At 40.3% G+C, this 13,365-nt stretch overlaps 1 protein-coding gene across 1 annotated transcript in view; it reads right to left on the reverse strand.

Annotated features, from left to right (window-relative positions):
• The window catches only part of LOC139708111 (uncharacterized), a 162,910-nt gene that overhangs the window by 124,890 nt on the left and 24,655 nt on the right, over positions 1-13,365 (reverse strand). Inside the window, exons 17-24 of the mRNA XM_071620089.1 lie at positions 12,420-12,551; positions 11,907-12,182; positions 10,640-10,930; positions 9,360-9,617; positions 7,989-8,276; positions 7,124-7,366; positions 1,373-1,645; positions 285-545 (exon numbers count right to left, since the gene is read on the reverse strand). Coding sequence (XP_071476190.1) covers positions 285-545; positions 1,373-1,645; positions 7,124-7,366; positions 7,989-8,276; positions 9,360-9,617; positions 10,640-10,930; positions 11,907-12,182; positions 12,420-12,551 — 2,022 coding nt within the window. The remainder of the gene's footprint in view (positions 1-284; positions 546-1,372; positions 1,646-7,123; positions 7,367-7,988; positions 8,277-9,359; positions 9,618-10,639; positions 10,931-11,906; positions 12,183-12,419; positions 12,552-13,365) is intronic.

Genomic DNA, 13,365 nt, shown 5'->3' on the forward strand with positions numbered 1-13,365 from the left:
AAGATCACTGACACTTCTTAAGGACCGCAATCATACTGATGTTATACTGGTATTATACTGGTGTCTATGAATAACATGATACCATCAATACACTATCATGAATCATGGTATCAAAAATATTCTTTAATAATGACAAAAACAGCTCATATTCGGCAATATAATAAAAACCCTACTTCTTCTAACATAAAAGGAATTACTAATCACAACTTTGCAAATCTTGTATGTGTGAGTATATCATGGTGGAAGTATTGGTGTGATTTTAACTTGACTTTGTGCTGACTTACGGGTGGTGACTTCCAAGTCTTCTGATGTTCCGAGGCCAGCTATTTCCAGCGTAATAAGATAAGTCGTGCCAGAGGCCAGGTTGACAAAGTCATAGCTGCTTGTACTTAGGGGTTGCGACAGAATAGTAGGGGTGCTACCACCGACAGGCCCAATCCGTAAGAGGTATCCCGTTGACTCGGGCTCTGTTGACACACCCCAGCTGATAGAGATGGTGCTGGTTGTGCGATTGGTGAGTGCCGGGAATCCCTCTGGAGCCCGGCCTTGGAAGAAGAAAAAAGAAACGAACAAATGTCATGTATCTTTTGTCTGATGACTCCACGAAACAATTCAACACATGGCTGATGAGCCTGTGAGTCATAATCTCTTGTTTGACCAGGTAATGCATAGACAATGACACACACACTATGTATATAATAAATATTGATATTGTGTGTTTATATATATATATGTTTTTATAGATCAAGAGACACAATTGAACTGGCATGTGATACAAATGCAGGAAATCTTTCTGCTGTTCGTACCATAATTTCTAATTTTCAAATGGCAGTCAGAGGTTAGGGTAATGTTCAATTTGTCATATTCATCAAGAGAAGAAGCTATTGTTGTTGTTTTTTTAACCTTTCACTCATTTCAACTTCAGCAATATATGCAAAGATCTGTACAGTTGACACATACAGCTATATAATACTTAAGTTCCCCTGCATATGCAGCTTGTAGCACCTCAAATCGTTTCCCTTTCTCTCTCTCTCTCTCTCTCTCTCTGTTTGTTTTCTCACTATTTCTGATTAGCACATTGTGTCCCATGTTTGGCAGTCAACAACAAATTTGTTTCCTATCCCTTTTCTTATCTAATTCCTTTCTTAACTTTTAGTCAAAAGTCGACGCTCTTTTTTCCATCCCCTTTGATTGGAAGAATCTTGGGCGGAACCCTCGGAAGTCCTGGGGTAGTGACCTACAAATTATGTATTTTAGTGTAAGAGTCAAAAGTGTGCTTATGTATCTGTGTTCATGTGTGTGTGTGTGTGTGGGGGGGGGGGGGGGGGGAAGGGGGGATGGAGCCTCCACCCCTATCTGTCTTTCAACATACCGGTGGTGCCGGAAGTCTCCACAGGGCCACTGACAGAAGTGCCGCGAACTGTCACCACAGACAATTGGTAAGATGTCCTTGGCATAAGGTCAGTCAGAGTAAAAACTTGGGGATCGCTGCTTGCGACAGGCACTTCCGTGGTTTCCTCAAAGCCGATCTGATTGTAGCTTAAGATGAACGAGTCATATCCTCCAATAGAGGGCGGGCTCCACATCAGGTCCAATTCAAAGGCTGCCGTGCGTGTGATCGTCAGGTCCTCTGGGGGATTAGGCACTGTGGAGACAAAGGGAGGATACAGTACATGCATGATTTTAGGCAAATTCAACTACCACGCATGCAAAGAAGTCATTATTCCTGAAGCAAAAATCTAAGGAAAAATGCTTGGCACAATTGTAGAAGTGCTGTTACAAAATGCTCTTTAAAGAATAACCAGTCTTTTCAATCTCTCAAAACTACCTAATTCTATAATTAAAATCAGAGCATTACGCATGCAGACACCGTAGAAAAATGCAACCACAGTCATGACACTATAATCACTTTAACTATGAATATCACTCAAATACATGTACATCATGGCACAACAACAGACAGTACAACAGGCAATAACTGCTTTTTAGCTTCATAAGAGGAGTAACTTCTCACACTGCCTGTGGAGCCATTAATTTCCAAATTCCAGAAAACAAGGACTGTGTGGTGGACATGTGGACATATTGAAATGCAGGTTGCATTCATGAGATTTACAGCACAACCTTGCAAAAGATCTGGTAAAAAACAAATTTGTAGTATAACTATGAATTTCTCATGTATTTCGAGTAAAAGGAACTTAATTTTCAACATCCTTCAACTTATTTGATATTTCATCTTGCAACTGACTCAGCTGGATTAATTTAAGCAATGCCACAAAACTGCACGGGGGAAAAAACAGCATTTGGCTTTGGATGCATATGAGGCCACTGTTCGCCCGTATCCGGGCACTTACCCCCTGGGCAACTACCCTCCGGATAACTACCACCCGGATAATTACCCCCCAGGTCTATTCCCCCTTAGGGCAACTACCCCCCGGACAACTACCCTCCCAGGGCAATCACCCTCCAGGGCCATTACCCCCTAGGAAAACTACCACCCGGTCATCTACCCTCCTAGGGCAACTACCCCCAAGGGCAATTACCCCTAGGACATCTACCCCCCGGATAACTACCCCCTGGGTAACTACCCCCTGGATGACTACCCCCCGGATAACTACCCCCCAGATAACTACCACCCGGATAACTACCCCCTGGATAACTACCCCCCGGATAACTACCCCCTGGATAACTACCCCCCGGAGAACTACCCCCTGGGTAACTACCCCCCGGAGAACTACCCCCCGGATAACTACCCCCCGGATAACTACCCCCCGGATAACTACCCCCCGGATAACTACCCCCAGGATAACTACCACCCGGATAATTACTCCCCGGATAACTACCCCCAGGATAACTACCACCCGGATTACTACCCCCCCCCCCATTAACAATACCCCGAACCCCCCCCCCCCCCCCGCCCCCTCCTGATACTTACCTACTGGACAACCCTCCCTCCCCGCCCCCCGAAAGTTACCACCCGTCGTATATTTTCCATAAGTTCATAACACCATATCAGAAGATGCACCTTTCTCTTACACTGTCATCACTCTTTTGGCTTGTCATTTATTTTCTACCGTGATAGATAGACGATAAACATAAGAAAACATGATAGACGATAAACATAAGAAAAGGAGAGTTGATTTCACAGCAATTCATATTCCCTTAACATTAGCGAGGGACTCTTCGATATAAAGCCATAATTTCTGATAGGATCCGGGCACGGTTTTATGAAAGTTATCAGTCCTGACAAGCTGTCAGTTCCACACAATTACCAATCGTTGTAGGTCGATCAAAGCAGGTCCATGGTAACAAGTCAGTGACTCGAGCTTATCAATCAAGCAGAACCCATGGTTTTATTGAAATTATTAGATACTAACAAGATGTCATAACTGGCAACTTTTATCAAAAGGTGCCCTAATCTGTCATGAGAGTAAAATTACAGCTTGTTTTACATACAAGTAGAATTGTGCTAGTTTTCAAATTAAATGTTCTCGACACTTTAAGAGGAAATCCAGTTCAAATATAAGTTAGTCTCATTAGAAAGAGTAAAATATTACGAGTTTAACGGTATTTTTTTTTTTTTTTTTACAAAACACCCCTAGTTGTTAACGAAGTCTTTTGTCCTGCACCCTCTTTTTGAATAGATCTAGGGAGAGTTGTAGTTGACAGAATCCTTTTTACATTATAGGGCTGCTCTGTTTTATCCCGGCCATTTCAAGAGTATTTTTTTTTTCTCAAAAAATTGAATCCTTCTTGGAATAACATGCTCTTTAATATTTCGTAAGGGGTTTCCACTCATCTCACCCAAAAGATGTTTAAAACCTGAAGTTAGGTCTCGACCAAAACCAGACGATATGAAAAAATGTTGGGTTTTTTTTCAATTCAAATAGCTAATGTGTTCGAAAATAACAATGAGAGACGTAATTTTCTGGGGGAGAGTTATTGTAAGAGGGGTGATTGTTTGGAGCCTAATTTTAATAAGGAGTAATTGTCAAGGGAGGTAATGTTCTGCAGTGATCATACCAAGGAGGTGACAATCTCTTCCCACATCCTTGATATACTAGTTGTTAATATGCCCAATAATGCAGTAGGGCAATTCTGAAATGAGCGTTAACGGTATAACAGTAAAATAGTTACAAAATTGATGAAACAATGCAAAGAAAGCAAATTAAGACAGAGACGAAGTACACAAATAAAGATACAGTGCACTCCCGTTACAACGAACACGGTTATAACGAAATTTCGTTATAACGAAGCAAAACTTCTGGTCCCAAAATTATCGCCATTAAAGTCTATGGTACAAAATTCGCTTATAACGAAGACGGTTATAACAAAATTTTCGTTATCACGAAGTCTTTTCTGAGCGCCACTGACAAAGAAAAACAAAAGAAATGCGCTCCGTTATAACGAAATGCGGATCGCATTGGAAAATGCGTAGCGGAACAAGCATTATTAAAGCGTCTCTGCATGAGCGAACGCATCATTAAATGTTCACTCCGTGTATCACGCACAGTTTCCGAGGGGAACTTGCGTTGTTGTAATAAAATAATTTGAATTCAGATAAGGTTTGTTTCATTGTTCCGAAGTCCTTTAATACAAAACACACAGATTCTGATACAACTAAATGTCCGTTAGTTCGGAAATGAAAGAGGGTTTGTTATTAAGCACATTTTGGCGTTATTCCAAAGGTTCGTTAATTCGATAATAAAATATGGTCCTTATTCTTATTCTTATACGGTTCGTTAGTCCGAAAATGATAGGAATTCAAAACGTTCGTTAATCGGAACATTACAGAAAGTATCGTTAATCCATGGTGGAAAAAGGAGAGTACACTAACAAAACTTAAGAATTGCAATCTTTATAATCGTCTTAAGATAAATAAATCTTCGAAATAACTAACCTTTCTCATCTTTTTTTTCATTAACAAAATTTCTTCGGAATAACGAACCTTATTTCATTTTCGGATGAAAAAGCCTTCGGAACAACGGACTTTCTGACTAGTGAACCTTTTTCTTTTTTTTTTTTTGATTTATAAACCTTCAGAATGACGAACCTCATTTCATTTTCAGATCAACGAACCTTCGGAAAATGAACAATATATTATTTTGATCTAGATTATGAACTTTCGGAATGATGATTCTGCGGAAATGCGAACCTTCACATAAACAAACCATCGGAATCCCGGGAATGGCGAAACTTCGGAATAAGGAGTCTTCGGAGTAACGTACTTTAGTAAGAAAAGAACCTTTGGAATAGCGAACTGTAACCAAATCCTACACCGTCATTTTCTACACATGTGTGACAACACAAACAACTTTATGCTCTTTTTAAAATGTAATATTTAAACGAAATTAAAAAGGTATTCTCCCATTTCACATAGCTTTCCAGCGTATGATGAGGATTCAACAAACAAAATTTTTTTATGCGTGGTTTCCTTCTTTTCGTTGTACATTGCATATTATATTTGTTCGGTTACAACGAAATTTCGTTAAAACGAAAAAAAAAAAAACTGCCGGTCCTGAGCATTTCGTTTTAACGGGAGTGCACTGCACATGAACACACACGAGATAAATCCCTTGTAATGAGAGAAAGAGGAAAGGTGAGTTATGAATGACAGGAGTAGACTACCTTCACAGTGGACAGAGAAAAGCGAGAGGGAAGAGGAAGATGATGGGTCAAAACCAGGGCACGTGAGGCATGAGATATAAGCTCCTCAAAATAAAGAAGTGTTACATGGAGTTGTGGTAAACGATAGACAATTGTGGTTAAAAAATATTGCAAAAAGTTTAACTCATTCTGAAGTGTAACATTTCTTCAAAATGTCTTTAGTTCAATGGTAAAGGCATTCAAACTTAAAACTTCTTTTATACTATACTATCAAGAGAAATCCGAAATTTCGGAACAGTAAAAGAAAATACAGATTTAGCGAAAATAGTTTGGTTAAAGGCATTGACATTTACTGGATTACCGGGTAGGATATGAAGGGACAGCTTCGTTTTTTATGAACATAGAGTCAAAATACAGAGGGAGAAATTAAGCTTTTACATAAATTGTCCTAAGTGCAAACGATACAAATCGTAAATCTTTAAGATGTTGTTTTCATAAAATGATGTATCAGTATGGCATCTCCGTGATTCCTGGCAAATAATACAAAGAACTTCGTTTCCTGTAGTAATGATATTCTTTTTATTAAAGGTAAGATGGGGGGGGGGGCAATGACCCGGGAGGTAGTTACCCAGGGGGTAATTGGCGTGGTGCACTGTCCTGGGGTAATTTTCGTCTTGATAGTTATAGGGGAGGGGGAGTTGTAGGCTTGCTTATCCGGGGTAATCATCCTCGGGAAGTTATCGGAGGGTGTAGTTATCGGGTGGAAGTTATCTGGGGTCTAGTTATCGGAGGAGGGGGTAATTAACCTGGGGATAATTATCCTGGTGGTAATTATCGGAGGGGGGTAGTTATCCGGAGGGTAATTATCCGGGGGGGGGGGGGGGGGGGGGTGATTATCCGGGGGGTAATTATCCGGGGGGTAATTATTCGAGGGGTAATTATCCGGGGGGTAGTTATCCGGGGGGTAGTTATCCGGGGGGTAGTTATCCTGGGGGTAGTTACCCAGGGGGTAGTTCTCCGGGGGTAGTTACCCAGGGGGTAGTTCTCCGGGGGGTAGTTATCCAGGGGGTAGTTCTCCGGGGGGTAGTTATCCAGGGGGTAGTTATCCGGGTGGTAGTTATCCAGGGGGTAGTTATCCGAGGGGGTAGTTATCCAGGGGTAGTTATCCGAGGGGTAGTTATCCAGGGGGTAGTTTTCCTAAGGGGGAATTGCCCTGGGGGGTGATTGCCCTTGGAGGGTAGTTGTCCGGGGGGTAGTTGTCCTAGGGGGTAATTACCCTGGAGGGTAATTGCCCTTGGAGGGTAGTTGTCCGGGGGGTAGTTGCCCTAGGGGGGAATTGTCCTGGGGGGTAATTATCCGGGTGGTAGTTATCCGGAGGGTGGTTTTCCAGGGGGTACTGTTCCTAGAACCCTGTTCGCCACATGCCATTTTGACTCTTGCATAATTCACAGCAATAATTTTGTATCTACCTCTACACATATGTACATCTTCCGAGAAGACAGAAGGAACAAGAACATACCTGTGTACTGCTGACCACCCGGTGGTGTTCCTGACTGCCCAGGCCACGTGACCTCAAAAGTGTACAGCTGGCCGGGTTCTAGACCCTCAAACAAGAATTCCCGCTGACCGAGGACCATTGATGTTCCCTCGTTAGGAGTGATTGATGGTATGTAAGTAGACACACCTTGCACCTGATTGATGGTGATTCGGATCGATGTGTTGGTGACTTCCTTAACATTGATGCCTCCAGGTGTGCCAGCAGCTTTAAAGAAAAAATTACAGTGGGAACAATTACTGAAGCCCAAATAAAGCAATGGAGGCAAATATATACATTTTCAAGCACCACATGCACCTACTAAAGGTTGTGGCTCGATCTGTACACAGAACCTCAATATTTCCAAAGGGGAGTCCAAAGAAGTAATTTACATCAGAACCTACTAACTTTCTCTAAATAAATGAGGGGAAGGGGGAAGGGGGTCTACAATTTTCTTAAAGTCTATGACCCACTTTATATCGACATTCATGTGATCAAGGTGACTAGTCTATGACCCACTTATTGACCATCATGTGATCGCGGTGACTAGTCTACGACTACGACCCACTTATCGACCATCATGTGATCAGGGTGACTTGTCTACGACCCACTTATCAACCATCATGTGATCAGGGTGACTAGTCTACGACCCACTTATCGACCATCGTGTGATCAAGATGAAGACGGGTCAGTGCACTGATGAAGGCTATAGAGTTGACAGCTGGAATTTCCATAGGTTGATATATTGTACAGAGATCATATAAATGTTCAACACCAAGTCAGAAAAGTTTAGTTTTCCTTCCTCATTACAAATATCAAAGTTTTAATTGTGACTTTGACTAAAACATACCTGTAGTAACTGTTTGGGTGGATTCTGAGCTAAGCTCCTCATTTCTACCCTCTCCAGACACAGTTATCATGGTGATGGTATATTCAGTGGCAGGCTCAAGCCCAGTCAGGGCTACAGATCTGACTGTTGTATCAAGAGTCAATGGTGAGTCAACAGCACCATCATCAGGTTCATAGGTGAGTTGGAAACTTGCAAACTCCACATCTTCTGCAGAGGGACCAGTCCACTGAACCAGAAGGGATGTAGCCTCAACGTTGGTAACAGAAACCTCAGTCGGGGCAGAAGGGCCTGTAAACATGAGGATGTTGCAAATTGTATCATGATTTAAGTTCATATGGAAATCAGATGTACAATGTAACATGGTCAGAAAAGCAACAATTCTGCATTGTATAAAAAGCAACAGCACACAAAATTTGAACAAAAACTAATACCAAAAAAAAAAAAAAATTATACGGGACCACCATAAATGGTTCCTCTGAGAATTCACCTTGACTTTAGACGAACAACTGATGGTACATTAACCATACATTAGTCAATGAACATTTTACTTCCATTCCACAACATACCATTCAAATGAGTGCTGTAACAATTAAGATTGACAAGGTTACATAATCCTTAATACAAACAATATTTTGGATATTGAGTGCACACAGAAATTGTCTGGATTTAACTCCGACCATGTCCTTCTTTAGGTTTTGCCTATTGTCTGTACCATAAATGTCTTTCAAATAGTGCATGTATACCATATTACTTAAAATCTTGATGGATGCTTTTTGAGCAGCTGCAATACAGTGAATGTTAAACTTTTACTTGAAATACTGCCTTTGTTACAAACCCAACTCATCAAATAATAAATACATACAAATAATGACATGATGTCAATGGTCATGCATATCTATGGTATTTGCAGCAAAGATAATGATTAATGAATTCGACTTCAACTTTTGAATCAAAACAGTCTGAAGGATTTGCTTTGAACATTAACAGCCTAGTTAAGGGATGTATGGACAACCATAATCATTTAATTACAAATCAATGTATCATTTATGATTAAGACATTCAATTAGGATGTACAATGTCAGTCACTCCTGATAATCCTTGAATAAATTTGATACATTTAAAATTAGTCATTGTTATCATCCCAAAAGCTATTGGAAAATATTCATACTATTGCACATCTTAACCCGTTGAGGACAGGCTGCTTTTGCTACAACACGCAATTCCCATAGACACTTGACCGAGTATACTCGGGACTTGTCCTCAACGGGTTAAGGAACTGAAAAACCATGTAAACCTGCATATCAAAAGGATCTGAACAATGGGTCTTGTTTTGAGAAGTATGCAGACATGACTTCATGACTTTAAACTTACTAGTCCTGACTTCAATACTTCCAGCCACTGTGTACACTAAGCCGTTCCGCGTTGATAGAGTGATTTCATATAGGGCTCCTGGCACGAGGTTGGGTATGGTGATCAAATCACTATCTGGTACTGGAATATTAGAAGCAGATGCTGAACCCGCAGGAAGCTGGCGGTAGCTGTAGCCAAACCCGTCAAAAGCACCAGTGAGCCTGACCCTGATTACGATGATATTCTCAAGAGCAAATTGGACTTCCATGATGATTGGACCTACGGCACAGAGAAAGAGATGCATGAGAATCATAATCATACAATGTGAGCTTCTATTTGAGCACTATTACATCCAAACATGTTGGGTGCATTTCAAGGTATGTTGAATGCCTCTTTGATTGAGAGACACAATGAAAACTAATTGTGAACTCATTTTTTAGTGGCATTTCTTACATGTATGATCTTGTTCAACAAGTTTCTCTCCTCATTATAATTCCCATTAGCCATTGGTTGGATGAGAGTGATTAAAAATACTAAATCTATATAATATGTTTTCATGAACTAATTACAGGCAGGACATTCTCTTTCTTTAGTTTCCTTCTCTAATCTTCAGATGCAAATTTTAGCTTTTGCTGTACAAAAAAAAAAAAAAATATATATATATATATATATACATATATATACATATTTACATAAATATTATATATATATATATATATAGAAATATATATATTCATTTTATACAATCATTAGTGATTCTCATGCTGCAAATGGGATGAAAAAAAAACACCATCTGCTTGTCATTGCTACGATAATGAATTGACAAATTCATGTTTTATACATGTAGTCATGTGATCAGTGTTTTAGATGTAGCCATGACAAAAGAAATTACATGCATACAAACTCAGGCGGGATTTGAACCAACAACATCTTCATCTCTGGACAGGCATCTTATCCACTACACCACCAAACTTCCACCCAACAGCCAGTGTTGGTTCAAATCCTTATAGCATGCAGCCAGTACTGTGTATACTCACTCACTTACACATTTATAAGTGTTAAGCATGCTTGCTGGCAAACTTCACTTAGTATCTTTTATTATGTCATCATTTACGTTGATGCACATTGTAGGGCAATTTGTCAATCAATTGCAATACAAACGACTCAATGGAAGAATTTCATGACTTTGAATAGCCCTGTCTCTCCTGTGAGTAGCAATTGGCACAGAAAAGCCAATAGTGTTGTACATACAGTCCAAGGATCCTAGCAGAGAAGGAGTTAAATACTCTTGTTCATGCTACCTGTAGTTGCTGTGGTGGATCGTGGAGCACTCTTCTGCTCGGACTCCCCACTGCCGCTGACGGTTCTGACTTCCAAGGTGTACTCAGTGTCAGCCGTGAGGCCATCTACCTGGTAAGTGAGGACATCTCCCAGTACAACCACCACACTGCTGGCATCGGCGACGCCAGAAGAACTTGTCTCAAAGTAGGTGATCTCGTAGCGCTCAAAATCATTCAGTGCAGCCACCCAGGAGAGTTCAATAACCTCTGCATTCAGTGGATCAGCTGAAATGGCTAATGGTGCAGTGGGCACTGAAACAACAATAACATGCATATCAATGGTAGTCTTTATTCACCGTATGCTTTGAAAGACAATATTGTTGATTGTCGTGCATGTGTGTGTGTGTGTGTGTGTTTGTGTGTATTTCACAGTTACTACAAACCATTTGCTCCAAACATATCTACCCATTTGCACAATCATGAATGTTATACGCATGCTTCCGGGCAACTTCTCTATCTTTTATTAACTCACCATTTTGCAAGGGCGGTTGGTGGGGGGGGGTGGGGAGGGGGGCATCAACATTTCACACAGTCATTGGCAAGACCTTGTCAAGAGGTTTAATTTTTTTTTTTTCAAGTCTCGCACAACTTTTGAGAACAAATATGAGACATTCACGCATACTATTACAAAGCCACGCCCATTTTTGTACTGCATGTCACCTCACATGGGCACGACTTTGTGATTTCATGTACATTTCAATGCTCTGTCACAAAACTAAAAAAAATCCAGTTCGATTGATTTATCTAATTTTACGCTAATTATGGTAAGAAAGTGGTCAGTGACAATTTCCAATGAAAAAATATTTTTAAAAAACTGTCAAAATTGAAGAAATACACCTAAACAAAATCCAAAAACAATAAAATATATAAAAATTGAAATTACCTTTGGAAGTTTTTATAATGTACAATTGTTGAATATGTAAAACAAATATACAAACCATAAAGTAGACTCTTAATGCTTTTAATTGGTGTTTAACAGGCTAACAGAAGATCTTGAGCTGAATTTGCTTATAAATTCATTGATTAAGATAAGAAATTGATATTTCAAGACAATATCTTGAAAATTACAATGCATGTGTCGTATGGGCCAAATATTGTGACTGCCCCACTGATGACGCAGATTTCCAGGGGGGCAGCATCCACAGCCAAAAAAGCCCATCCTGATAAAAAGTTAAGCCGGAGAGTTGTATCAATTGCTACATCTACATGTAATCTTGTCTCAACTCACATGTTCTGAAAGTAGTCGAAATGACTGTTTGGTCCACATCATTCCTTCTGACTCTGAACTCGTAGTTCCTCCCCGGCACCAAATTGATGTACGTGAATGACAGGATGGTGCTGATGCTCGACGATGACGAGACCAGACCACCAACGTCTTCACCACTCACTCTGCCCACTTCACGAAACAGGGCGAAATAATCGACGCCCTCTTCTTTCCTCCATGTTACCATGACAGAAGTCTCGTTGAAGTCGGTCACTACAAGACGGTCAGCTGGGAATGGCTCTGAGATGAGGATAGCATTATTTAACACATGCATTATCAAAAGTTTGTTCAAGTTCATATGAAAAAAAAGAAGAATTGTGCAATTTCATTTCTCTTCTGTTTCCTTAAATGGGAATCCCTTAATTCTGCTCTCCTCTGTAATACTTTGATACAATTACTACTATTTTTTATTGGAGAGATTGAGAGAGAGAGAAAAAATGCTCTTTTGAAAGAAAGTGAGCTGAATCCACCCCACACCTGTTGAGTCAATAACCCCGATAGCACTGCCGAAGGAAATCTGTCCACCCCCTGCAGGTGCAGCAAAGCTCCGGACCTCCACAGAGTAATTCACGTCTGGAAGAAGATCCTCAAACTCGTAGGACAAGATCTCTGTGATGGATAGAGTAGTAGAGGTAAAGTTAATAACAATAGTTTACTATACAGCAGCTGTAGTAGCAGAAGTAAAAGTAGTACGAGCAGAAGTAGTGTAGTAGTAGTAGCAGCAGCAGCATAATAATAGTAGTATCAGTAGTAGTAGTAGTAGTAGTAGTGGTAGTAGTAGCGTAGTAGTAGTAGTAGTAGTCGTAGTAGTAGTAGTAGTATTAGTAGTAGTAGTAGTTGGAGTAGTAGAAGTAGTAGTAGTAGTAGCAGTAATAGTAGAAGTAGAAGTAGTAGTAGTAGTACACAACATTTTAGTAGTAGTAGTAGTAGTAGTAGTAGTAGTAGTAGTAGTAGTAGTAGTAGTAGTAATAGCAGTAGTAGTAGTGTAGTAGTAATAGTAGCAGTAGAAATAGAAGTAGTAGAAGTAGAAGTAGTAGTAGTAGTAGGAGTAGGAGTAGGAGTAGTACAGCTACAGTAGTTGTAATTGACATACAAAGCGGACAAACAGTTTTCGTGCATGTTATTTTTACACCGTATGATCGGGTAGGCATTTTGGACAAATGGGTAGAATTTCATTAATAAACTTTATTTATTCTCATTTTGTCCTGAAGAAATTCTGCAGAAATTGTGAGGTGGCGAGAGGCGATAAAAGGCTATGGTTTACATGAGGTACATTTGAGGCCTACGAATAGCGCCCATCGGGCACATGTCAGTGAATACTTGCATCAAAGTGTATGACCTGCTACAACAAAAGGATCCTAAAGTCGCTGACGGTTGACCCGAGAAAATCGAGTTTGAAGTCACATCATCAAAATTGGTCAAA

The sequence above is a fragment of the Diadema antillarum genome, unplaced genomic scaffold (genome assembly GCF_040938485.1).
Source record: "Diadema antillarum isolate AM-2024a unplaced genomic scaffold, OU_Dant_1.0 seq00001302_RagTag, whole genome shotgun sequence".
Taxonomy (NCBI): domain Eukaryota; kingdom Metazoa; phylum Echinodermata; class Echinoidea; order Diadematoida; family Diadematidae; genus Diadema; species Diadema antillarum.